This window comes from Hemicordylus capensis, chromosome 7, assembly GCF_027244095.1.
Source record: "Hemicordylus capensis ecotype Gifberg chromosome 7, rHemCap1.1.pri, whole genome shotgun sequence".
Classification (NCBI taxonomy): Eukaryota; Metazoa; Chordata; class Lepidosauria; order Squamata; family Cordylidae; genus Hemicordylus; species Hemicordylus capensis.
Window position 1 is genome coordinate 7,306,207 of NC_069663.1, and position 25,886 is coordinate 7,332,092.

At 51.1% G+C, this 25,886-nt stretch overlaps 1 protein-coding gene across 1 annotated transcript; it reads right to left on the reverse strand.

The window, feature by feature from the left end:
* Positions 1-7,430: 7,430 nt before the first annotated feature.
* Positions 7,431-19,923, reverse strand: LOC128332618 (uncharacterized). The gene is made up of 20 exons (XM_053267118.1): positions 19,894-19,923; positions 18,824-18,912; positions 16,635-16,698; positions 15,492-15,577; positions 15,097-15,169; positions 14,052-14,137; positions 13,758-13,836; positions 13,282-13,373; positions 12,689-12,758; positions 12,219-12,388; positions 11,728-11,850; positions 11,488-11,608; positions 11,260-11,397; positions 10,693-10,866; positions 10,368-10,517; positions 10,024-10,143; positions 9,814-9,922; positions 9,428-9,490; positions 8,977-9,160; positions 7,431-8,681 (listed from the first exon to the last, which is right to left on the reverse strand). The coding sequence occupies exons 7-20, from the start codon at positions 13,800-13,802 to the stop codon at positions 8,654-8,656; spliced, it is 1,587 nt and encodes a 528-aa protein (XP_053123093.1). The 5' UTR covers positions 13,803-13,836; positions 14,052-14,137; positions 15,097-15,169; positions 15,492-15,577; positions 16,635-16,698; positions 18,824-18,912; positions 19,894-19,923; the 3' UTR covers positions 7,431-8,653.
* Between the last annotated feature and the right edge of the window lie 5,963 nt (positions 19,924-25,886).

Sequence of the window (25,886 nt, forward strand, 5' to 3'; positions counted from 1 at the left end):
GTGGTGATTCTCTTTATTTAGCAGGGGGAGAGTAACTGGCCCTCTCCATCCCCAGCACAGTACCTCCAGTGACTTTTGCTGGTGTCTATCTTATGTTTCTTTTTAGATTGTGAGCCCTTCAGGGACAGGGATCCATCTTATTTAGTTATTTATTATTCCTCTGTGTAAACCGCCCTGAGCCATTTTTGGAAGGGTGGTATAAAAATCAAATGAATGAATGAATGAATGAATGAATGAAATCTTACCTGCAATCTGAAGAGGGGGAGCCGACCCACAATTCTGAAAATGATGCTAACGCACCAAACTGGCCACATGGGAAGCTTCAGGGCAGAGAGCGTCCAAGGCAGGCGCGTTCTTAAATTCTTCTTAAATATGTATTCCCAGAAGTTGTTTGAGAAGGAGAGCTGGTCTTGCGGTACTAAGCATTATCTTCATCATCATCATCATCATCATCATCATCATCATCATTTATTCAACTAGCACTTGGCAGAGTTGTAATAAAGGCCTTGGGAAAGATATTTAGATGCCATGACATGTCTATACCTACAGAGATTAGAATAGTTTGGACAATGGTTCTCCCCGTGACACTTTGTGGATGCAAAAGCTGGATTTTTAAGAAGCAAGATAGAAAAAGTATTGACACTTTTGAACTTTGGAGCTGGAGAAGACTTTTGAGGATACCATGGACAGCCAGGAAAACAAACAAATGGATCACAGAACAAACCAATCCAGAATTTTCACTCAAGGCACAAATGACCAGGCTCAAACTACATACTTTGGACACATTATGCGAAAACCCAGCTCCCTTGAGAAGTCCATAATGCTGGGGAAAGCTGAAGGCAAGAGAAGAAAATGGCCAGCAGCAAGGTGGATGGACCTGATCACGACAGCAATGGATGCACCACTGAGAGACCTTAAAGGCCAAGTTGAAGACAGATCATCCTGGAGAGAATCTATCTATGTGGTCGCTAAGAGTCGACACTGACTCGACAGCAGGGGTGTAACTATAGGGGGGGCAGGGGGGGCACGTGCCCCAGGCGCCACTTGGCAGGGGGCGCCAAAAAGTGCCCCCACCTATCCCCTGCTTTCGCCAAAAAAAATTTTTTTTGGTGATTTTTTATTTTTTGCTCAGCAGGGGGGAAAAAAGACCTCTCTTTACGCCCCACAAAGAGCAGTCCCCCTCCACCCCTCCCGGCGCCCCCCCATTGCTCGGCTCCGGTGCTGGGCGCCGCGGCGCGGGCGCCTAAAGGGCTGCTTCAGCGTCGGCAACGGACCTCTTCATCTCTTCTTTCTTTTTCATATCATCACTCCGCTCACTCCCCGCCCCGCCCCCAGTCATGTGGTTTGGAAGACAAAAACAAGCAAGCAAGCAAACAAAAGCGCCAGAAATAAAGTTAACTTTATTCAAATTGCTGGTCGTTCTGTTTTTGTTTCTGTTTGCTGTGTGCAGCTCTTGCCATCCCGGAGAAAAGAAAGGAAAAGAAGCAGATCTGTTTAGATGCTACCTCTTGTTACGAAGGATCAGTCATCCAGCGTCTGAATGGCAAGAAACCTTAAGAGCCTTTGCTTAGGGAGCAGAGAGGCTGTAATCGATTTGCCGAGTCTGCTGAGCTGCTCTGCCAAGCGGCTCTGCTGAGCACAGACAACACGCTTCCCAGATCTCTCTCTCTCTTTCTTCCAGGCTCAGGGTGTCTGGGTCCAACTGCAGTGCACAAACACACAGTCATTAGGCACAGCAAAGAAAGAGAGAAAGGAAAAGGCTCATTAACAAAACCAACCAACAAACAAACGTGGGTGATGGAATGGATTTACTGCATGCACTGCTGAGGTAAATCTTTCTTGGGGTATTTCTTTTGCTTGGTGGTGGAGAGACCAGAACAGCTCTGCTTATCTATGCAAATGTTTCCTAGCGATCTCTGTCTTGTGTGTACTTTGCAAAAAAGTGTGTGCTTTGCAAAAGGGAGGGAGGCGGGGAGGAGGGTCTGCCACAGAGTAACCCGTAATTATGTAGCATCTCCTGTGCCGGGAGGATCCAATGACTTGTTGCTGTTTTAAACCAATAATGCACCATAACTCCTTCTGTCTCTTGGTTCTTGGATGAGAGGAGGAGTTTGAAGCTGCCACCAGAAGCTGGAAATGGTGAACAAACTTTATTTTAATAGCAGGACTTTCCTCCCCCACCCTTTGTATTTCCCTTCCTTTCTCCCCGTGTCATTGGCTGGGATACTATTCTCCCCCCACTTGTCTTTAGGCCACTTTTTTTTCTTGCCGTGTGTGTGTGTGTGTGTGTGTGTGTGTGTGTGTTACCTGCTCAAGGGGAAGAGAAGGTAATTTTGAAACGGCATTTGGGAATTGCTTCTCTTCTCAAACATTTGGATCTCACTTAAAAAATAAATCCATATAAACATCAGTTTGCTGGCAGCTTTGCCTGTTGAAATCTAAGCGTTATCTACTGAGTGTCTTGGAAATGTGATATGCAGTATGCCAGAGAGAGGAATACAGAGAAAAGTATTTAATTTTTTTTAAAAGGAGGGGGATGAGGTGAAGGAGACAAGAAATGAAGCTGTCTGCTTTCCAGTAAGTAATGGAGAAGTCCCAGAAGCTGGGGCTAAATATACTTGGTGATCAATACAGAAACGTCTCATTGTGAATAATTTAACTGCTTGGTGTAGTGAAAGTTTTGAAGCTAAAGGCAAAAGGGAGCTGGGGACTGGAGAAGGGGAAAAAAATGAAATTCAATTAATCAACTAACTTTCTTAAGTAAGTTGACCGCCTTATTGAATATTGATGATATAATTATTTCTAGTGGGTTAGGGTAGTAATTTGTTAATTAAAAGATTAATGTGGTTGACTTGTATTTTTGATCTGATATTATGGTAAAGTTATCTGAAAGATGGGTATCAGATGTTTGGACAGGGGTGCAATTTCGGTGCTTGCCCTAGGCGCTATTTTCCCTAGCCCAAGGCAAGCCGTCCCCCCACCAGCCTTCGGCAGGCAGAGGAATCCCATCTCCTCCTCCGTGTGTGTGTGTGTGTGTGTGTGTGTGTGTGTGTGTGTTTTCGCCTCCACAGTTGCTTTCCCCAGCCGGGGGGGGGGCGGCGGCGGGGGGCGGCGCAATTTCAGTGCTTGCCCCGGGCGCCGTTTTCCCTAGTTACGCCTCTGCTTGACAGCACTTAATCAATCAATCAATCAATCAAGGATAGAGAGGGGGATATGTCTCCATCATCTCTCTAGGAGGAAAGAAAGAAGATTGACTCACCACAGGAGGTACCTGAGGAGTCAAAGCAGGGTTCATAGAGTAGAGGCAAGCAGGGACAGGTGAGGAGACCCTGACTAGCTCCCTCTGATCCCAATGCCCCTAGTTGCCATTAGGTTAGTTGGTGCAAAAGGTCGATGCACTGGAACTCCATCTCCAACACGTATAGACAATAGTGAGCTAAGCAGACCAATGGTCCGGCTTGGTATAACAGCTTCCTATGTTCCTATGTACAACTCCCATGGAATCACAGGATCATAGAATGTCAGAGTTGGAAGGTACCTTAGAGTTCTTCATTCCCCTACTCCATGCAGGAAACTGCTACAGCAGCTCTGACAGATGCCTGTCCAGCCTCTGTTTGAAAACCTCCAGCAAAGGAAAGCCTACCACTGCATGAGGGAGACTGCTTCGCTGTCGAACAGCTCTTACAATTATTTATTTGTTTATTTATTTATTTGATTTGATTTGATTTTTATACCGCCCTTCCGAAATGACTCAGGGCGGTTTACAATTAAAACAGAAAACATTAAAAACAATTAAAACAGAGATACAAATATAATTACCAATTTAAAACAACTTTAAAAACAATTAAACTATCAAAACAATTAAAACCCTGAAAACCAGGTTAACATTAAAACAATTAAAAACTGATTAAAAACCCTGAAAGGCCAGGCCAAACAGATGGGTTTTAAGGGCTCTCTTGAAGGTCAGCAAAGAATCAAGATTACGAATTTCTGCTGGGAGTGCATTCCACAGTCCAGGAGCAGCTACAGAACGAACCGGTGACAACTGTAGACGGACCTCCCCAGATGACCTTAACATGCGGTGGGGATCATGTAAAAGAAGGCGCTCTCTAAGATATCTTGGACCCAAGCCGTTCAGGGCTTTCAAGGTAATAACCAGCACTTTGTGTTTTGCCCGGAAACACATTGGCAGCCAATGTAACTGTTTCAAAACAGGCATCATATGGTCTCTCCGGGTTGCCCCAGAGACCAATCTGGCAGCCGCATTCGGAACTAACTGAAGTTTCCGGACTACATACAAAGGCAGAATGAAGAAATTCTTCCTAATGCCTAGCCTAAATCTGCTTCCTTGCCATTTCAACCCATGGATTCTAGTAGCCCAGCCCTCAGGAGCAACAGAGAACCAGTCTGTTCCTTCTTCTATAAGGCCATGGTGGCCAGGGATGTTGTAGTTCAGTATCATCTGGAGACCCAAATATGAGGACCCCTGACCTTCGAATGATGAGTTAGTGTTCTAGCATACAGTCGAGATGTGCAACGAAACCAGACCACACCCTTGTGCAGCAACTATAATGTGCCAAGGGAAGGCAGGTAGTTTGCGTAAGAGAAAACACACTCAGAATTTATCATTTCTACAGTCCTTTTTAGTGCTTCACAATGGATATCACATTGCTCCTCTTCCGTTTCTGTTGTGAAATGTCATGATGCATCTCTTGAACTCCTCCCTCCTCCTTCCATGATCTTCTGGGTATTTGAAGACCATCCTTCCAGGCCTTCACAACTCTGGTCCTGCCCCCAGTAGAAACATAGGAAGTTGCCTTATACCAAGTCAGACCCTGGGTCCGCCTGGCTCAGAGCTTTCTGGCACAATATTGTCTATTCTGACTGGAAGCAGCTCTCCAAGGTCACAGGCAGCTTTTCTCTGTTGCCCCCGAGGACTGGATTAGAAATTGGATTAGAAATTCCATGGGGTGAAATTGCAAGGAAGCAGATTTAGGAGACGACAGGGATCAAACCTGGGACCTTCTGCGAGCAAAGCAGATGCAATTCCAGCTCCCTGATTTCCAGCTCTCTGCTCTAAACTGATCGGGGTGCGGGTGGGGGCCAGTTCTCTCCTGCGTCTGCTTCCCTCTTCACTGTTCTAGCTATGTTTCTCAGGAAGACGGTTCCCAGAAGCAGTTTAACCCAGGCTGCTCGTCTGCAGCGCAGGCATCCCTATGGCTCACGGTGCTGCTGGCCCGCCTAACCCCACTTTGAAGCCCGGCCTTTAGACAAAGTTTAGGGTGTGAGCGTGCCCTTTACCCCGGCACTGGGATCAGATGGGTGCTCAGGCTGCTTGTTGCCTGAGTGCACACAGAGATGGGTGCCTAGAGCGCCCGTCTCAGAGGAGAGGAGAGCTGGTCTTGTGGTAGCAAGCGTTTCTTCCCCCCTTAGCTGAGCAGTGTCTGCCTTGGTTTCATTTCAATGGGAGATTAGACGTGTGAGCACTATAAGAGATTCCCCATCAGGGGATGGAGCTGCTCTGGGAAGAGCATCTAGGTTCCAGGTTCCCTCCCTGGCAGCATCTCCAAGATAGGACTGAGAGAGATTCCTGCCTGCAACCTTGGAGAAGCTGCTGCCAGTCTGTGTAGGCAATACTGAGCTAGATGGACCAATGGTCTGACTGGCAGCTTCATATGTTCCTATCCCCCAATGCACCACGCTCGACACACTATGCATTGTGGGATATCCAAAGGTTGGGATGTGTCATCCCAGCCTCCAAAGATCCACACTGCTGGGAGCAGTGAGGATCATGTGAGCGCATGGTAGTATACCTGAAGAAAAGCAGAAGAATCATCTGGGGGAAAGATGAGTTGGACTCTGCCTACCCCACTGCCCGCCCTCCGCATCCCAGGACTATCATGTGAATAGCCTCAGGGTCTTACTCCTAATCAGCTCTAATTCCAGCTTTAGCGCCAACTTTAAACTCTTCCTCCAGCTTTCACTAACTTTCTGCTGCAGGCGAGCCTCCTTTTATTCTCTTCCCCCCCTCCAATTTTCCGAAACTAACCGATTTAAAATTGACTGCATGTTATGCTTTAAAAGAAAATTATTACAAAATGATGTATAGATGGTATCTGACACACCACAAATTGGCATTAATGTATAAAAATGTATCAAACAAATTTTGGAAGTGTGGACAGTCTGAAGGCACTTTTTTTCCTATGTGGTGGACCTGTGGGAAGGCTAAAGCATATTGGGAGATGATATATAATGAGTTAAAGAAAATATTTAAAATGACATTTCCTAAGAGGCCAGAATCCTTCCTGCTGGGAATAATAGAAGGTGCAATTTCTACAACTAATTCAACGCTTTTTATGTATGTTTCGACGGCAGCTAGAATAATATATGCACAGAAATGGAAGAGTAATGAAGTGCCTTCAAAAGAAGATTGGCTGATAAAATTTTTGGAATATGCGGATATGGCAAAACTTACAACACTAATAAGAGACCAAAATTTGGAATGCTTCAAAGAAGATTGGAAACCATTCTTGTTGTATCTAAAGAACTATTTTCCTACTATGGGCTTTACAGCAGGGTTCGAAATTTAGTAAAAAAACCTGCAGGTTGGGTAGATTAGCTGTGTTTGTAAGGATTTAAATTTATGTTTTGAACTATTATTATAGCAAGGGTAAACTTTATAGCTGATGATTCACGAAGAGATGTGTGCGGGAAGTCCACTTTTGTCTATTCGTAATCAATGACATATTAATATTGTTAAAAATAATAAAAATTGAATTTGGAAAAAAAAACCAAACCAACCAATCAAAATAAATGCGAGCTCCCCCCATTAAAAAAAAACACCAAACCAATCCAATCCAACCCTCTCCTCCCTCCAAAAACCAAACAGCAGGACTCTTTCCCCAACCAGACCAAACTGTCAAATGGGAGCTGTGAATTCTTGATTCCTGCCAGCTTCTTATTACAGAGCACAGGAAGGAAGCAAATACGCATTCAAAACAGAAATGTGAAGAGCACAAGAGGAGGTCAAGGCCTTGTTCCTGCACAAATGGCATTTCATACTTGGCAGGACTTTTTAATCACTGGAATGGAATCACATTTCATATTTGGCTGTATTGGAGGGAGTCAGTGTTGGTTTGTAAGCTTGCCAGGCCTTGCCAAGGCTGTGCTTTCCGGGCACTCGATTGGAAGGTGCAGCTTGCTCCCAGGATCCTGTGCTCAGCAAACCTCATTGGCAGCAAACCTCAAGTGGGCTCCTCTGGAGTGATCCAAGCCAATTGTCTGAGTGAGTGCTTCCAAGCAAGAGGCATTTGCATGGACCTGTAACAGTGTAGCAGCGTCTCCCTCAGCCAAGAGGTGAGCTTGGGAGTCTGTGGGCACAAACGCTCCAAGGGAGACGAGAAGAAAAGAGGAACTCAGAAACAATGGGATGGTTTTTAACAAAAGGGGCAACTTTATTAATATACTTAATTAGGATACAAGTCATCACTTAACTTTCTAACTAAAGGAAACAAAACAGGACAGAATGGAGTAGGCAAAAAAACTTTCCATCTTGGCCAATCTGTTGGAAAGCCAAAAATTCCTACTCGGCCCCCAACAGGGCGACCAGCAAAGCCCATTCTGCCCCTGGGAGGGAGGGGGAGGGAGGGAGGGTAGGAGGGAAGGGAGGAAGCACAGGGTCACACAGAAGAAGGGAACGGCAGGGCAAACAAAATTGGGGGGAGTCCCAGCCAGCCCCCAACCCCACCCCACCCCCGCTCCTTGCAGGCACGTTCACTTGGTCTCCTCTTCTGGGCGGATCGACTCCTCCAGCCACCCAGCAGCAGCACAAGCCTGCAAGAAGCACAAAGCAGCGTCAGTGGGGTTGCCCTGCTCCTCCTCCCTTTCCACTCCGGCAGCCCAGCAAGTGGGGATTGGGCAGGGGGCTGGGGGTTGAGGGGGGGGCAAGCCAGAGAATTCTGCTTGACCTCGGGCTCCCTACTGTGCAGCCACAGCATGGAGCAGGAGGGAGAGGAGGATTCTCTGGCCTGCCACCGGGCAGCACCCGGGGGCGCTACTGGGGCTGCAGGGGGCCCCCAGAGTCTCCCAGGCTCCTCTGCTGCTGCACCGGTTTGGGAGGAAGGAGGAGGGAGTGGAGGGGGGAGTGAGGCGTGGCTGCGGGAGTGGAGGGGTGGAGGAGCACACCCTCGGCAGGGGAGGGGGCGGATGCCTGGATGGGGCTTCCCCTGCCAGGGGAAGCCAGGCCAGTGGGAAAGGGAAGAAAGGTGGAAGGAGGAGGGGGCGCTCCTTGGCCAGCTGGTGGGAATGGAGGGAGGCGGTGACCTTGCCCTCCTGCTGGGGCCACACAGCCTCCCCGGACCCAAGGGAAGCCCAAGAATGGTTCCAAAGGGCCACTTGGGGGCAGGGTGGTCCTGTAGCCTCCTCCCACAGCCTGACAGCAGAAGCAAGGGGAGGGGCTTCTGCACCCCAGAGGCGGGGCTTCCTTGGGCCAGGGGAGTGGAGCCTGCTTCCCCCTCACTCCTCAGACAGAACTGCACTTCCCTGCTGGATGTCTTCTTGTGGACAGATCTTGTGTCCACGCAGTTGGAGGAGGTCTTCTGGGAGGCCCCTGCGCTGCACGGTCTTTCCTGAACCTCCCTTCAGCTGCTGATCTTCAAGGGGAGAGCACGGGGCTGTTGTTCCTGGAAAGAGAGAAGGACATTGGTTCAGAGATGGGGGGGTCTTCTCACACTCTCCCCCATGACACCACCAAGCACCAGGGACTCCTGGCAGAATATCCGTGTCCTCATTTCCCAGAGGGAAGATAGAGATTTCCTCTTTCCCTTGGGCTACTGGTACAACCAGCCACAAGGGCCGAAGTTGGCATTCCAACACGAGGGAGGGTTGCCCAGATTCCTGCCCACCCTTCCTGCAGCCCCAGCCCCCTCCCTAACCATCGGGGCCCCTTCAAGTGAAGCCCTGCCTTGGTCTGCTCACCAGGTGGAGAGATCACCGTACTCTGGCGGGTGTCTCTTCTTCTTACAGCCCGCCCACAAGCGCCGAACGGCAGCCCGCAGCCCGTGCCGGGAGTGGAGGGAAAAGGCCTTCTTCACGATCTTCTCTGTCTTGCAGGCAACTCTCCCGACCTCGGGGTCATGGTCGCCAAGCAAGCTCTCCAGCGCTGGAGGGATGAAGGAGAAGGTTCAGAAATGGCATGAAGAGATCACCCCACCCTTGGCCAAGCCCCACCATTTCCACACCAAGCGGGCGCAAGTCCTGACTCTTTCTCCCCTGCACTCTGGGAAACCCTACTGCTGAGCATCCCTGAGGATGCAAGCGGGACCTTCCATTTGAGGGGACAGGTGGCCCATTCCAGCTCTGTGGTCCCTAAATCTAGGCCTCTCCCCTCACAGAAACTTCCCCTTCCCACCCAGAAACCGGCACTTACCAGCATGGAAGGTCTCTATGTTCCCTTCAGTGAGGATGCTGCCCTTTTTGTGGACCAGGTGACCTAAAAACAAGGGTGGAAGAAAATGGGACCACAGTTCAGGACCCTGCGCATGGACAGCCCACTTCCGATCATTCAGGAGAGGAAGTCCTCCCCTCTCTGCTCCCTCTGGGACTGACAGATTGAGCCATTCCTCCAGGGACTCTTACGTCACCTTGGAAGGAAATTAAGCCAAGAGACCTCGCTAACGCTCACTGGGCCAGTCCTCCTGGGGAGGGAACAGCTCCTGCCCCTCCACACCCTTCTGGCAGTGCCTTCCAAGAGAATGAACCTTTGCCCACCAAGACGACCCACTAAGGGAGACCCAAAAGTCTTTTTTCGCTTACCGATCAGCAGGGCAGCCGTTTTCCTCACTGAAGGCTGCTCGCTGCGGAAGAAGCCCAGGATCTTGGTGGCCTCCATCTCCATGGCGTCCTCTGTGCCGAGCTGCCGAATCTGGGATCAAGAGCAAAGACAAATCCCGAGTGAGCAAAGCATCGCCCAAAGGTCCTTGAGCCATTTGAGCCGAGGGATGGACAGGGAGGGCCTGCCCTTACCAGACGCTTGGCGATCTTGTGGAGCAGCTCCTGCAGGCTGTAAGAGTCCCGCGCCAGCAGCTTGCCCTCCAGGTGCCATAGGAGGGCTTCCGCCAGGAGGCTCAGATTGTCCTTCGCAGCCTGCCAAAAGAAAGACCGGAATGGGAGTGAAAAATCCTCCCAAGGGATTCCAAGAAACCTCTTAGGGGGCTTCAAGGAGTAGAGCCTGGATGGGCCAAACCACAGCAGGACAGCTCGTGGATTCACCACCCCGTGAGGCTAACTCTGGGGCCTGCCACTGGGTGGCTGGACTTGGGGAAGCCTAAACACCTTCGTAGGGGTGGCAGGAAGAAGTGGGCCCTCACCTGTGCTACCTCCAGGTCTTCATCCTCCACATGCATCAGCACCGCGATGAGGGTCGTGATGTTCTCCTCTGTACCCTTGTGGTGGTGGTGGCGGTGCTGCAGGAGATCCAGGTGGGTCCTCATGGCTGCCCTTCGGATCTTAGCTTCCTCCTACAAAGAAGAACAGGACTTGTTATTAGGGAGGAATTCCTCACCTCCATAATTGATGAAGAGCTTGCATAGGTCTCTAGGGGGTTTCTGGTTTCCCTTCTCCAACCCAGTCGGAACCTGCAGGTTGGCCGGCCCTCACAGAGCCGGGGTGGAGGGCTGGCGTGCAAGTACTCACGTGGTGGAAGAGAGGGCGGCACAGGGCAGCCAGGACAGCATTCACCGTGGCCTGGTGTTCTGATGGACAGTGCCTCAGCCGCTCCATGAAGGCCAGGACCCCCAAAGTGGCTTCCAGACTGGAGGTCCTGAGCCCTCCCAGGATCCCGGCACTAAAATCCTGGGCTTTCTTGGCCTAGGGAGGGAAAAGGTGGATCCTTGAAAACACATGCTAGTCCACCCACTGCTAAACGGACCACAGAGCTGTCCGTGTTTGATGCTGCTTGGCCACCATCCACTGCCTTGGGGAGGAGATGACTCAAGCCATCCCAGAGGCACAAAGAGCGGGGAGAATGCGGCATTGGAGCACGTGGTGAATCAGGCTCCTACTGAGAGATGCATTCCTGTGCCTTCCCTTAAGGATTTCTCCTTCGTCCTGTGGCAAGGGTTCCACAGACTGAATCCACCCAACTGGAGAAATCTCCCCATCACACCTGGGGATGCCTAGGAGCACCAGCCTCAGGAAGGGCTCCCCAAAGAGAGGAGTCTCCATGCCTAGGGATGCTCCATGCCCAGGGATGTCACTCACCGCCTTCAGGGTGCCATAAATTTGGAGAAGTCCCCTTTCGCTCAGGTAGCGGATGTTCTGGCTGGGGTGGACTAGCCACGCTACCAGGAGCGTCCAGGTCTTCTCTAAGGCAGCAAAGTCTTGGTCTTTCAGGAGCAGCTAAAAGAGGGAAAGGAGGAAAACATCCATCAGCCTCTGGGGCCAGACCCTCCTCTCAGGGAAGCCCACCCTGAGGAACACGCTGCTCACCTCCACAAAGAAGGCCACCTCTGCGAGGGAATGCTCTTCTGGATCTTTGTCCAGGCTGAAGAGGGAAGCCAGGTATGCCTTCAGCCTGGCCACTGTGGAGGACCGTGTCTGGAGGAGAGCCCTGCAAAACACCAAAAGACCCTGCTGAGTCCTGAGCGGAAGGTCCAGAAAGAGCAGACCTGACCCAAACCACACCAGCCCCCAGGCCTCCTGAGATATCTCCTATTCACTCCTACTTACCTCACCAAGAGGGCCACACCCTGGAGGCAGCTCTGCGTAGAGCACAGGGATTCCCAGCAGGTCTTCTCCGGGGTCACCTGTGCCACCCTCTCCAGCAGGGTCCGGACAATCTGCGCGGTCTCCCTGCAGAGAAGAGAAGGTTGCTGTCACCAAAGTGTGTGTCTCCTTGCGGGGTGGCGTAGTGTCAAGGGTGGATGGACTGTGTTGGACCATGGGAGGGAGACCACAGGGGTGAAGTGACTTTCCCCACAGCTGGTGTTTTAACACTGCAGACGCATTTTAAGGCTCTCTGCAGAGCCAAGAGGGCTGCAAATTCTGGGGTCTCCCCTGTGGAGCTGAGGGAAGGGACCACCGTGCCAGAGTCACCCCAACAGGCCAGAAATGCTCCTCACCCATCAGAGTGGGACATGGGAGAAATGACCCTAGCCTGTCCTCCCAGAGTGCTGGAAGGAGGACTTGCTGGCCCCGCTTTCCCCACCGCCATGACTTACTCAGGAGGCAGGTCTTGGCTGTCTCGGTTCCCGACTCCCTCGGTGGTGTTCTGCAGGCCGGTGAGGATCTTGTTGACCAGGCCCACCAGGAGTTCGGGGAACCTCTCCTCCACCTCACTGGCATACTCCACACACCGGACGACGTCCCCGATCTTCTTTGTTGCTCTCCCCTGAGGAGAAGAGGAGGGTCAGGCCTCAGCACACAGTCCGAGGGACAGTTATGGGTCAGGAGAATCCCCAGGGCCAGGCCAGTGCCATGGGTGTCTGCACCCACATCTTGGCCTGGAGGGTGCTGCCTCTGGCTCAGGGTGCATGAGGTCAACTGCAAGGGAAAGACATCCACAAGGGGAAAGGGCAAGTCCCCACCTCCCGTGTGAACAGTGACTGCCATCCAAGCCGCCATCCTGTGTAGTGCAGGAAAGGTGGGGCAGAGGGGTGGAGTCAAGTCACCCTTGGTTTGCACCCCTTACCTCTCCCAGATGGACCGAGGAGAACCAATCTGGGGCCAGCTGTCCTCTTCTTTCCTCTTCGCCGATGTTCCTGAGAGAGGAGAGGAGAGAGAAAAGCTTCTCAAAGAACTGTCCTGTTGGAGATGGCAGCCAGCTGAAGAAGAACACGGGCACCCAAAGAGATGCTAAGCAAAGATCTAGCCTCCCTTGGGAGGTGGCTGGCAGGGGAACTTCATCAGGCCAGAGATCTCCCAAGTCCAGCCTTTCGTTCCCCACTGAGAAGCCCTGGGAAGTGTTCAAAGGGGGCTTCGAGACAGGAGCCCTCCCCTGCTCCTTCTCCCCAACACCCGCTCATGCCAACAGCATGGGGGTCTCAGAGCTCCCTCTGCTAACAGCCAGCAATAGACTTGCTGGTGTCTGTCTTGCACCTGCTGTCAATCGGCTTCCTTGGGTTAACTCCCCCTCCAGAGTCCTCAGGGAGCAAGTTGGAGGAAACATCCCTCTATGGGGCTCAGACATGGGGGAGCTGCCCCTGTCCCCTGCAGGCATCTGCTGGCTACGCTAAAATCCCCCCAGCTCCCTACTGGATCCTCAGCTGAGACAAGGGTACCTACCTGGCCGAACTGGGGGTCAGCGGAGAGTCCCACACCTCGTCCTCGATGCTGCTGATGTCATGCATCGTGTCATCCTCGTCCGTCGAGGAGCACTGGGGAGGAGAGAGAAGAGAAACGGGAGCGTTTCAGGGCTTGCGTTGACCTTGCGAGGCTTCTGAGAGGAACCAAGCCCAAGGGACGGTTGGGAAGACATCCTGCTCTAAAATAAGACCTGCCTCTTGGTAGAAAAGGCATTTGGCATCTCAGCCCAGAAGAGCCTTTCACCACATTTTTGCCCCCTTTCCAATGCCTCAGATGCATTTCCTCCCATCCCACCAATCACAATCCCTAACATCCTGCAGCATCTAGAACTAGAAACATTCCATGTTCTGTCTCCTGCTGGGGAACAGGGCACTCTCTCTCTCACACACACACACACACACAACCTAGAGCCCGTTCACATGAAAAAATGGATGATGAAATGGGTCATTTCTGACCTCTGCGGAGGACGAGTCTTCCACCGTGTAGGTGTTCTTCATCATCTTCTTGATGAGCCACTTCTTTGGCTTCTGGACTCTGAGAGGAGAAAGGAGAGACATGGCATAAGAACAGCAATGCATGCCCTGTGGATCAAGTGAAAGACACGTGTAGCCCCGGAGGTTCCTTGGCTGTCATGGGTAATAGTCTTCAACTGGCTTCTCCTCCATGAACATGTCTAATCAACCAAGGCTCCCTGGGAAGGTGATCCGCCTCTATGATCCCTGGAGCGGCCCTTCAGCTGAGAAAGGTACCTGGGGGAACTGGTGGCATAGTCCTCTACCGACCCCTCTTCCTCCACGCTGGCATGTGGAGTCTCGGCCCCCGGGAAGGAAGAACTCTGTGAAGGAGAGAAGGGGGAGAAATGGTTGCTCTGGCCCTCGCATTGAGCTTCCTAGGCTTCAGCAGGGAAAAGGCCAGCCTGGCACCTTCCAGCGGTCATCACCGGGTGAGCTGAATGCAGGAAGTGGGCCGGAAGGGGATCGTCCCGTTCTGGACACAACTCTTCCCGCTTTCCTGATTTTCAACTTTCTTAAAAACCACTTTGGAGCCCAGGCATGCTGGCTGGAGGCTGGCAGGAGAGATGGCAAAAGAGCTCCTCTCTCGTGCCCGCCTTCCTCGCAATAAGGTCGGTCGGGCTGATTTCAGGCCTTCGCGCACTCATGCAAATGGCAGAGGGGAAAGGCATCAACTCCCCCCACTCCAAGACATGCTGCGCTCCCTCACTCAGCTGGGGCCCCGATGGCTCTGGTGACTGGAAAAGACCACTTCCAGTCCACTTCATGCTTTCAGTCGGCTCCTTAGTGAAGACACTAAAGGCACGTGCAAAAACATGCCAAAACTGGGTCTCCTTTCCTCTTTCTTTCCCATTTCTTTCCCCTTTTTCATTTAGTTCATTTCTCATTGGTTTGGTTGAGTTTGCTTATTGTTTTGTATTTTTATTCATTCTTCATTTATTTGTCACTGTTTTTCAATGGTTGCCATTAAAGCAACAGGATGCTCCACCTTTAACTGTGAGATCTCGACCAGAAGTCAAGGCCATGGCCGCCATCTCCTTGCGGCCATCTTCTTTAATCCTATCACCCCCACCGTGCCACCATTGTGATGCAGTGTTGTTAAGGGCATGGCTATCCCTTTACCATAGCTTTAAGCAAACAACTGTCAGAAGATGGCCGCACACCCGGCAGCATCAAAACTGGGGCCATTCCACATGCTCTCTACTCCTGGGCAACACGGGGGACCCACACGCCCAACCCACAGTTCTTCCGAGGGAGGGACTGGATGTTGAGGCTTCCTGACCTCTCCAAGGGATGGCTCTTGGTCAGCAGCGGTGTTTTGCAGCCTCCTCAACACGGTGCTTGGCCTCTGGACACTAAGAAAAGAAAGAAAGAAGACACATGAGATCAGAACACGAGTGCTTAGAAAGAGCTCTGCTTGATGAGATGAATGAGGCATGCAGCCCAACACCCTGTTTCCAGGAGTGGACAGCCAGATGCCTGCAGGAAGCCCACGGGTTGGGCATGGAGACACCTGTCTCCATGGAAACAACCCTCCATGCTGCTCGGAGCTTCTCTCCACCCTTGGCTTCTTGCTAAACTAACCACCTCCCCCCCAAAAAACTTGCATGGGCTCCTAAGGAAGGTCCTCTACTTCCATGAGCCATGGAGCTGCCCCTCCAGGTGAGAAAAGAGTACCTCGGGGAACTGACAAAGCTCTCCACGTCCAGCTCCTGATCCCTAGTGTTGTCTTCTGGGATCTTGGCCTCTTGGATGTCAGGACTCTGCAAATGAGACAAAGGTTTACAATGAGTGTACTCACTCTGATCTTCCTAGGGCCTAGGATTCGTAGCGGGTTTTTCCCCTGACATTTTCTTTGAGTTCATTTTTATTTCTTTAAATTATTTTGATTTTTTTTTAAAGACAAAAAAACCTTATTAAAAAGCAACCATGTGTTCTAATTCTAACTGGTTGGGAGTGCCAGGGCACAGCCACCACATGCTTGTGGCCATTTGGTTTCATCCTATGTCCAACCATGAACCTCCATTGTGATATGATCTACTGTGGTCAGCAAACTGGCCACCATCCTTCAAAAGGGCCATCAGAATCATCTGGCCAAACTCTGGAGCTCTAGACCAAAGACAGCATGACAGGTAGGTCTGTGAAATCTCTTTCTTTCCCTCCCCAAAACCAGCCATTAACAGAAACATCACTGCATGCGAGCTCCAGAATGGAATGCTAACTGCTTGTTGTCATTTCTTGTCATTTCTTCTGCATTCCTTTCATGGGGAATGGAAACCAAGAGGAACGGGACCCACTGGCATCAATAGTTTGGCCCAGAGAGCCTTCTTGATCCCACCCCTTCATGTCCTCTTCTCTCCTCTCCGCAGGAAACAGGGTTAGCTCAGCCTTTCCAAAGGGAGAGACAAGGTGGGCCCCTGAGTCCGGAGTGAGGGCCATCCCTCCTGCTGTGGGCTGTTTCTACCTGAGGGGACCAGGATTGTCTCTACAGAAATGCCTCTTCAGTCAAGAGACCTGGAGGATCTCTGCCAGGAAGACCCTCTCCTCTCCTGACCCGTCTCAGGGTCTTGGGAGCCGTTTGATGCCTCCAATCCAAAGCACACCAACCCAGAAAGGTGGCCATTGGAAGGAGAGGCAGAGGGTGGCAGAATCCTTCCCTAGCCACGACGTTCCCACTGTAATCCTCTGGCCAACATGCAGCAGCTGGATTTCCTCCCCTTTCAGGATCTGACCCCCCTCTGTCTCCTGACGGTGGAGATGCAATCTCCCCTCACCCCTCCACCAGCCCATCCACAAAAGCGACTGGAATCGTTTCCTGACCTCACAAGACCATTCGGTGTCCACGGTCTGGAGAAACCATCCATCCTCCTCAACCGTGAAGACACTGCAGGAAGAAATACAATGGCCTGAGTACCTCGGAAGAGCCTTGCTGGATCCGACCAAAGATGCATCTGTCCCAGCACTCTGCTTCCAATAGGGGACAGCCATCCAGCAGGCCTCCAGGAAGCTATCCTCTGTGCCCTTCAAGCTAGCGGACATCACCACCACATCTTGGAAGAGTGAATGCTTCTATGCAGGGGCGTAACTACCATGAGGCCGGGGGAGGCCATCGCCTCGGGGCCCCACTGCCTTGAGGGGCCCCCCAGAGACACCTCCCATGACTCCCCATTGCCCCCTGCCCAGCCCCAAGACCCTTCAGCCACTTGCCCAGTTTGCCCTCCCTCCTGCTGGTCCTCCTGGTCGGCCATCCAAGCAGCAGGCAAGCTGCTTTTCTCCCGGGCGCCTCTCAGCTGATCGGCGGCTGGGCGGGGCTTCCAGGGAGGCCTCCGTGTAGGCCTCCGTGAAGCCTGAATTCGAGTAGGCTGGCCAGCCCCAGGAAGAAGGCTGGCAGTCAGAGTGGCCACTCCAGGTCTCTGCAGCAGACCCTCTTCTTCCCAGGCCAGACAGCTCAGCCTTGGCCAGGTAGAATGTGGATTCCTTTTGGTGGTCACACCCCGCCCCCCGCCCCCTATATCCAGGTAGGGATCTGCTTGCCATAGGGCTTGGATGGGGGGTGGGGAGACTGAGAAGTCTCTGAATATTTCATGGAAGACTGATTGGAAAATTTGCTGGCTTAAAAAAAACCTCTAAAAAGTCCTATAAGTGGCTTGTTTCATGGCAGGAAATTACAAAAACTTCTGGAACAAATTTATTTATGTCTTCATTCATTCATTCATTCATTCATTCATCAATACACTTCTGTTCAAGTTGTTTTGCAACCCAGGTCTGAGTGAGAACTGAGACATGAGTGAGAACTGTGACGCATGTGTTGTGCTTTTATATTTTCCCCCCTTAGGGTCAATCTGGCCCACATGTGAATGCAGCACCTCCATTCCAGAGGAGATGTGTGTTAAAGGGCTTTCAAAGCCTCTTGTGAAAAACCTCCTGGAATCAAACTGGACTGAATTTGTTCAGAATTCTGAGAAAACAAACATAGGCTCACCCTGCATGGTTGAAAGTCTCCTTTGCTAATCTGCAGCAAGGGGCCCATCTTAATAATTAGTGTTTCTAGTGTGTTCTAGGCATTAAAAGTAGCACAAATATATAGTATTCAATGTATATCACTATATATTGTGAAGTGTGTGTGTATTCAGTGAAATGTATTTCTTGGCAGCATACATATTTTGAAATATCAGACTTAAATCCTTGCAAGACTGGGGTGTGTGGAAGCCCTGGACTTTGGGGGGGGGGCATTTTAAAATCTCTTCTCAGGGCCCACTCCAACCTTGCTACGCCCCTGAGCGCATTTGGCTCCGTTCTTAGAGCTCTACTTCGAAAACGGAGCACAATGCAGAGAGCTTCACGATTGAAAAGGGAGCTGCATCTGCTGTCCACAGAGCCACCACCGGGTATTACTTGCTGGCAGACTGGAAGTCGCTTAGATGAACTTCAAGCTCAAATCCTTGGTTTTGCAAATACACCACATGAAAAGGGAATTTTTGACTAGGAAACAGTTGTGCCTGAAAAGTATCCATTTGAGCCTCCAAAGATGCACTTCCTGACTCCTTTTAAAAAAGGTTTTACTCCCATATAATTCTTCTCTTCTCATTTGCTCAATTTTGTACATCTGTTTTTTTGTATGTTTTGAATGAGGACAGAAATGTGAGAATAAAAGCCCCCTGCTTACGGGGCAAAGAGGCACCTTTTTCTCTTTGTAAACCGCCCTGAGGCATTTTTGGAAGGGCGGTATAGAAATCGAATTATTATTATTATTATTATTATTATTATTATTATTATTATTATTATTATTATTTTATTTTAAAAATTCTCGGCGGGGGGGCCCATTTAAGAATCTTGTCTCAGGGCCCACTCCAACCTAGTTACGCCCCTGCTTCTACACAATGTATGAAGACATCATTTTTGTCTGCCCTGCACCTCTTGCCAGTCAGTGGCACTGGATCCATCCAAGATCCAGGCTGGCAGGGGGACAGAAAACCTTCCCTACACAAAAGTTCAAGAAGAAACTCTACCTCCTGGGGGAACTGATGGCATGTGCATCTTCCAGGATCTCGTTCCCAGTGTTGACGGTCTGAATCCTGGAGCCATCTGAGAATGACTTCTGTGGATGAGAATGGAGAGAGGAATGGGTGCTCTGGTGCCCACTTGACCTTTCCAGGGCATCTGGGGTCCAAACGTCAACCCTCCTTCAAGAGGTCTTTCTTAACAGAGGAGCTTAAAGCAGGAGTTGGCTCCTTAGCACCTCAAAACCGTGTCTACCAACGTGTAACTGGGCTCAGAGAGGAAACCAAACCCAAGAATCTACTGAACCTCAGAAACCAGCTTTCCGCTTATTCCTGGGCAGTCGGGTGAGATCATGGGTATTACACAACATTTGGAGTGGCAGGATCCCGAAGAAGAGTCAGGCCTCCTGCTACATGGGACACTATGGTTTCTTTAATGGTGCCTTTAATTAAGGAAAGCCTAGCTAAGTTCTTCTCTTTGCTGGGCAGAGCTATTGGCCACATGATGCTGCAGACCCGTGTTTTGAGGCCCTTTTCAATGACACCAGAAAGGGCGCCATGTGGAGCCAAGAAGTGGCAGTGGGGGAAGAATGCACCATCTACCCCAAAGAAGACTTTCCCACTCTAGTTCCCCTCCAGACTGCTCCCTTCCTGGACGTGTTTTCTGCTTGGTAGTCCAGAACAAAATCAAAGTCTAGAACCCTGGGGGAGGGAGTGATTTGGGGCAGGAGAACGGAATGAAGAAGCGAGGTTGGAAGATAGGTAGACACACCCCTCTTCCCTCTCAGCACTTCCCATCCCAAAAGTTCCCATGATGCTTCCTCCATAGCGAGGGTCTCCAACCTTTGCCTGAGTCACTTGTAGTTGAGCCCGGATTGTCACTCATCCCACCCACCCAATTCACTGCTACTACCACTGCAAATATCAAGGCATATGGCTTTTCCAGACAAGTTCTCAAAGCATCCCTTCAACTTGCTAAGACTGGATCTCTACCACACGCCCTCTATTTTAGCTCGAAATGGGGTCTCTCTCACCCCCTCCCAGCCCTGCCATGTACAGACTGGGTTTTCATCCCTTACCAGTGACCATTTGCTCGTTTTGGCCACGGAGCACTCTTCATATATCTCCTGTGGCTGGAAGTCACTGCGAGGGAAAAAGGACAAAAGACACAAATGAGTGAGTGAGTGTGTCAAAGGAAACCAGAGTAGCCAGTTTCCAGCAGTGGGCAGGGGTGAAGGCAAGAACCCTCCAAGCTCCTTGCAACATAAAGGTGACTTTCTTTATTTTATTTTATTTTATTTTATTTTATTTTATTATTTATATACCCTCCCCGCTCTCCACAACATAAAGTGCTTTCTTTCTTTCTTTCTTTCTTTCTTTCTTTCTTTCTTTCTTTCTTTCTTTCTTTCTTTCTTCCCTGATTCATTCATTCATTGGATTTATATATATTTATATACTGCCTAATTTAAAAACCTCTAAAACAGCTCAGCTCCCTTGGTTGGGGTTTGGAGAGCGGCTACTGGTCAGAGTAGAGCAATGGTCTGACTCAGCATCACCTGTTCCGAGGGGCTACCATGACCCCCTCCTCTGCCCCCCACAGGGGCTTCCACTGCTCCCCATCCCAGTTGCTCCCTTTGCCCTGCAACCACTCAAGGAGGCACCAGCAGATCCAGCCCTGAAGGAGCAGCCAGCCACACCCTGGCTCCAGTCTCCCTCTCCCGCTCTGGGTGGCTGCAGGGCTCACCTGGAATCCAGGGCCTGAGAAATAGTGGGCCAGGCACACCAGCCCATGGAGCCCCACAGCCCTTCAGTCCTCAGAGAGCAGACTAGGGGACCGATCCCCCCACCCCACCCATCCTCCTTTGAAACCCTAGGGAGTAAAATGTGCACGAGAACCCTCCCTGGCCTCCTGTGCCTGAACCCCTGGATCCTCTCCCAGAACCCAGCTAGCTCAGACGGATCGGCTCTTCTCCTTTGGAACTCCCTTTGCCTGCCCCTGCTCTCATTCCTTTCTGTCTTTCCCACATTCCAATAGTCAGAACTTAGACTGGGTGCCCCTTGCAAACTGGGACCTCTTGCGGGGTTGGGCTTATTAATGTTGGGGGTCATGACTTCTATGGCAGAGTATTCAGGAGCTAATTTACTCCCATTACAGCAGAAGTCAACAGGGTCTCCGGGGCAACCGCTTGTCCATGATAAGCAGGGAGATTCACACAAGGTTAAACTAATCTGCTTTATTCAGAAGAAGATGCTGAGAGGAAAAGACCTCTATCTGACTTCTGGCTACGTGTTGGTCAGAGAGAGACCTGTCGTGGTCATCAGGGTTACTGGTGCCAAAGGCCGATGGCATCTGGAGCTGGATCTCCAACAATGAAACCCTGGCAGGGGCCATGTTTCTTGAGAGGATCCCAAGTGGTCCTGAAATCCAAGGTGCCATAAATCAAGAATGGGCCCAGATAACCCAGGAGGAGCAGGAGGATGTACCTGAGAGGAGCCACAGGATTTGCCTCATCAAGGCTGCCCACGCCGCGTAGTGAGGGGCATCCTTCTCCCATGTCCTGTCAAGGAGAGAGGAGAACAGGAGTGAGGATGGGCTGGGCCAGTTCACACCCACCGGGGTCATTCCTAAGCAGCCAGTGGGGACTCCCACCCTAGATTTCTCATCAAACCGCTTTGAGAACTTTGGTGATCTTTCCCCCACATTGGACCTCTTTGGGGCAGGTTGGTGAACCCTCCCTCTAAACCCCCTGCCGGAGGCCATGTTCAGCGCTCCCACATGGCCCCAAATGGACAAAATTTGGCGTGAGCCGCAGGGGAGACAGGTTGCTCTCCCCCTGCTAAATATCAGAGGATGACCACTTTGAAGGGGTCTCTTGGCTCAGTTAGCTGAACTCCCTGGGCCCCGTGGTTGGCATGGGGCACCACCAACAGGCAGGGTTGCCAACTCTCTCACTAATCCTGCTCCTGTGACTTCAGCAGAAGGCTGGCATGCAGATATCAAGCTGGTGATGCATTTCCCATCTCTTTGGGCTAAGCTGGTCAAGCTTTTGCTCAGAGCAGAGGAGCCAGGCCACATCAAGAGGGGGCAATTCCCATCTTCCATAGAACCTGCGACTCCCCCTTGGCAGAAATGGCCCTTTTGGTCCTCCATCCATCCCCCTCCTCAACATTTCATTTCTTTTACCGAAGAATGACCAGTGTTGTTTTCTTCACTCCCTCATATGGCCATCCTGCCCCTCTGAAGGGGGAAGCTGCAGGGATCTCGGAGAGACCAGGAACCCCTTCCCTTCCTCTGTGCAGGTGGCTCCACTCTGCAGTTCCTCGCTGGATGAGGTCCTGGAGGAGGGAGGGGGCTGATGGTGCTCTGACCCATCGGTGGGGGGCTGCTACTCCATGAAAACCCCGTGAAGATGGTCTGGGCCAGTCCCTTCCTGCCCTACAAGGTCAGCCCAGAGGGGCCAGGACAGTCTCACTTCCTAAATGTCTTCACCTTGACCCAAATCCAACCCCTGGGGGTCTCCCCACCCCCACCCCCTTCAACGAGAGGGGGCAATTCCCATCCTCCACATAAGTGCCACTTGGCAGATTTTGCCATTTCTATCTTTCCTCCATCCTCCTCCACAACATTTCATTTCTTTTATATCCTACTTTTAGTTTAAAAATATCAAAGAGGCTTACAAGCAATAAAACTTGTATTATTTCATTCTAAGCTACTGAGGAAGAAGCCTTTCAAAACAAGGTCATCATCAACATCAATCCAAAGAGGGAGGGAGGGAGAGCGCCTCTCTGCAGGGGTGTTGCTGGAGACTTAAAATGTTCCCGAGCCTGACTCCTTTTATTTATTTATTTATTTATTTCATTTATATACCGCCCTTCCGAAATGGCTCAGGGCGGTTTACAATTAAAACAGAAAACATTAAAAACAATTAAAACAGAGATACAAATATAAATACCAATTTAAAACAATTTAAAAAACAAACTATCAAAACAATTAAAACCCTGAAAACCAGGTATTAAAACAATTAAAACTGATTAAAAACCCTGAAAGGCCAGGCTCTCTTGAAGGACAGTAAAGAATCAAGATTACGAATTTCCGCTGGGAGTGCATTCCACAGTCCAGGAGCAGCTACAGAGAAGACCCGCCTCTGAGTCGTCACCAAACGAACCGGTGACAACTGGAGATGGACCTCCCCAGATGACCTTAATGTGCGGTGGGGATCATATAAAAGAAGGCGCTCTCTAAGATATCTTGGACCCAAGCCGTTCAGAGCTTTAAAGGTAATAACCAGCACTTTGTATTTTGCCCGGAAAAAAATTGGCAGCCAGTGTAACTGTTTTAAAACAGGCTTTTGAGCATCCAATCCAGGCATCTCCAGCTCCCAAGAATGACGAATATTTTTTTAAAGCCACCTAATGGCGATGCAGGGAAGCAACTTGCCTAGAGAGCAGGAGGCTGTTGGTTCGAATGCCTGCTGGTGTGTTTCCCAAACAATGGGAAACTCCTATATCGGGCAGCAGCAATCAAGGAAGGTGCTGAAAGGCCTCATCTCAGACTGCACAGGAGATGGCAATGGTCAACCCCTTCTGTATTCTATCAAAGATAACCACAGGGCTCTGTGGGCACCAGGAGTCGACACTGACCAACAGCACAATCTTTCCTCTCCTTTAATATGGCCATCCTGCCCCACTGAAGGGGGAAGCTGCAGGGATCTCGGAGAGGCCAGGAGCTCCTTCCCTTCCTCTGTGCAGGTGGCTCCACTCTGCACTTCCTCGCTGGATGAGGTCCTGGAGGAGGGAGGGGGCTGACAGAGCTCTGACCCATCGATGGGGGGCTGCTGCTCCATAAAGACCCTGTGAAGATGGGCTGGGCCAGTCCCTTCCTGTCCACCAGGGTCAGCCCAAAGGGGCCAGGACAGTCTTCACCTTGACCCAAATCCAACCCCTGGGGGTCTCCCCCCACCCCCTTCAACAAGAGGGGGCAATTCCCATCCTCCACAGAACCTGCAACTCCCACTTGGCAGAATTCGCCATTTCTATCCTCCTTCCTCTCCCCCCCCCACATTCCATTAAATTGATATCTTCCTTTTAATTTAAAAATAATGAAGTGGCTAACAAACAATAGAACTCATATAATCCCATGCAAAGCTACAGAGGAAGAAGCCTTCCAAAAAATGGAGGTCATCACCATCTATCCAAAGAGGAAGAGAGAGGGGGAGCCTCGCTGCAGGGGTGTTGCTGGATGCTAAAAGTGCTCCCGAGTTTGGGCTCTTTTCACCATCCATTCCAGTCATGCTCAAATACCAAGAATGACCAGTGTTATTTTCTTCAAGTCCCTCATATGGCCATCCTGCCCCTCTGAAGGGGGAAGCTGCAGGGAGCACGGAGAGGCCAGGAACTCTTTCCCCTGTTCTGTGCGGGTGGCTCCACTTTGTGCTTTCTCGTTGGAAGAGGTCCCGGAGGAGGAAGGGGGCAGGCGGAGCTCTGAGCCATCCATGGGGGGGCTGGTGCTCCATGAAGACCTTGTGAAGGTGCGCTGGGCCAGTTCATTCACGCCCACCTTGGTCAGCCCAAAGGGGCCAGGACAGTGTTGCTTCCTAAATGTCTCCACCTGGACCCAAATCCAACCCCTCTGGATCTCACCTGCCCCCACCAAACACTGAACCTATTTGGGGCAGGACGGTGGACACTCACTCTGGACTCCTTGCCCGAGGTCATTTTCTGCACTCCCTCACGGCCAAAATTGGACGGAAATTGGCCGTGAGCAGCAGGAGATGCCAGAAAGTCTTCCTTTCAACGGTCGAGTCCAGAGAGTTTGAAGGCAACATTGGAACCTCCAGCCCCATCAGGATCCGTTGCGACCGGTAAACACACCCAGCCAGGGACTCCCCCCTCCAGCAACCGCCATGTTTGAATGTACACAAGGATGGTGGAACTCCCAGGCCCAGTGGTGGGCACGAGGCACCAGTAGGCTGGGTTGCCAACTCTTTACCTGCTCCTGCTCCTGTGACTTCAGCAGACGCCTGACATGCAGATCTTAAGCTGGTGAAGCAGTTTCCCATTTCTTTGGGCTAGGAATGGCTTCACCTGCTCAATCTGCTCAAGCTTTTGCTCAAAGCAGAGGAGCCAGGCTACATCAAGAGGGGGCAATTCTCATCCTCCACATAAATGCCACTTGGCAGATCCTGCCATTTCTATCTTCCCTCCATCCCCCCCCACCTCAACATTTCATTTCTTTTAGCCAAGAAAGACCAGTGTTGTTTTCTTCACTCCCTAATATGGCCATCCTGCCCCTCTGAAGGGGGGAACTGCAGAGAGCTCAGAGAGGCCAGGAACCCCTTCCCTTCCTCTGTGCAGGTGGCTCCACTCTGCACGTTCCTCGCTGGATGAGGTCCTGGAGGAGGGAGGGGGCTGATGGAGCTCTGAGCCATCCATGGAGGGCTGCTGCTCCATGAGGACCCCGTGAAGCTGCACTGGGCCACTCCCTTCCTGCCCTACAAGGTCAGCCCAGAGGGGCCAGGACAGTGTCGCTTCCTAAATGTCTCCACCTGGACCCAAATCCAACCCCTGGGGGTCTCCCCCGCCCAAAAAACATTGAAACCATTTGGGGCAGGGCGGTGGACACTCACTCTGGACTCCTTGCCTGAGGCCATGTTCTGCGCTCCCTTCACGATCCAAATTGGACGGAAATTTGCTGTTAGCAGCAGGAGAGGCCAGAAAGTCTTCCTGCCAACGGTCGAGTCCAGAGAGACTGAAGGCAGCAGCGGAACCTCCAGCCCCATCAGGATCCGTCGCGACCGGTAAACACTCCTGGCTGGGGAGCCCCCCCCCCCAGCAACCGCCATGTTTGAATGTACACAAGGATGGCGGAACTCCCATGCCCAATGCTGGGCACGAGGCACCAGCAGGCAGGGTTGCCAACTCTCTACCTGCTCCTGCTCTTATGCTTTTACAGGAAACCTGGCATATAGAAATTAAACCGATGAAGATTTCCCCATCTCTTCATTTCCATTGCAGCAAAAGCTTCATCTGCTTAATTTTGGACTGTCAAGCTCTTTTTCAAGGCACAGAAGCC

Coding starts and splice junctions, on each gene's coding strand:
- LOC128332618 (XM_053267118.1), bottom strand. CDS start 13,802: ATGATGAAGAACACCTACACGGTGGAAGACTCGTCCTCCGCAGAG. Junction 12,389..12,688: donor CCTCGGTCCATCTGGGAGAG/GTAAGGGGTGCA, acceptor TCTTCTCCTCAG/GGGAGAGCAACAAAGAAGAT. Junction 8,682..8,976: donor TACGGTGATCTCTCCACCTG/GTGAGCAGACCA, acceptor CTCTCTTTCCAG/GAACAACAGCCCCGTGCTCT.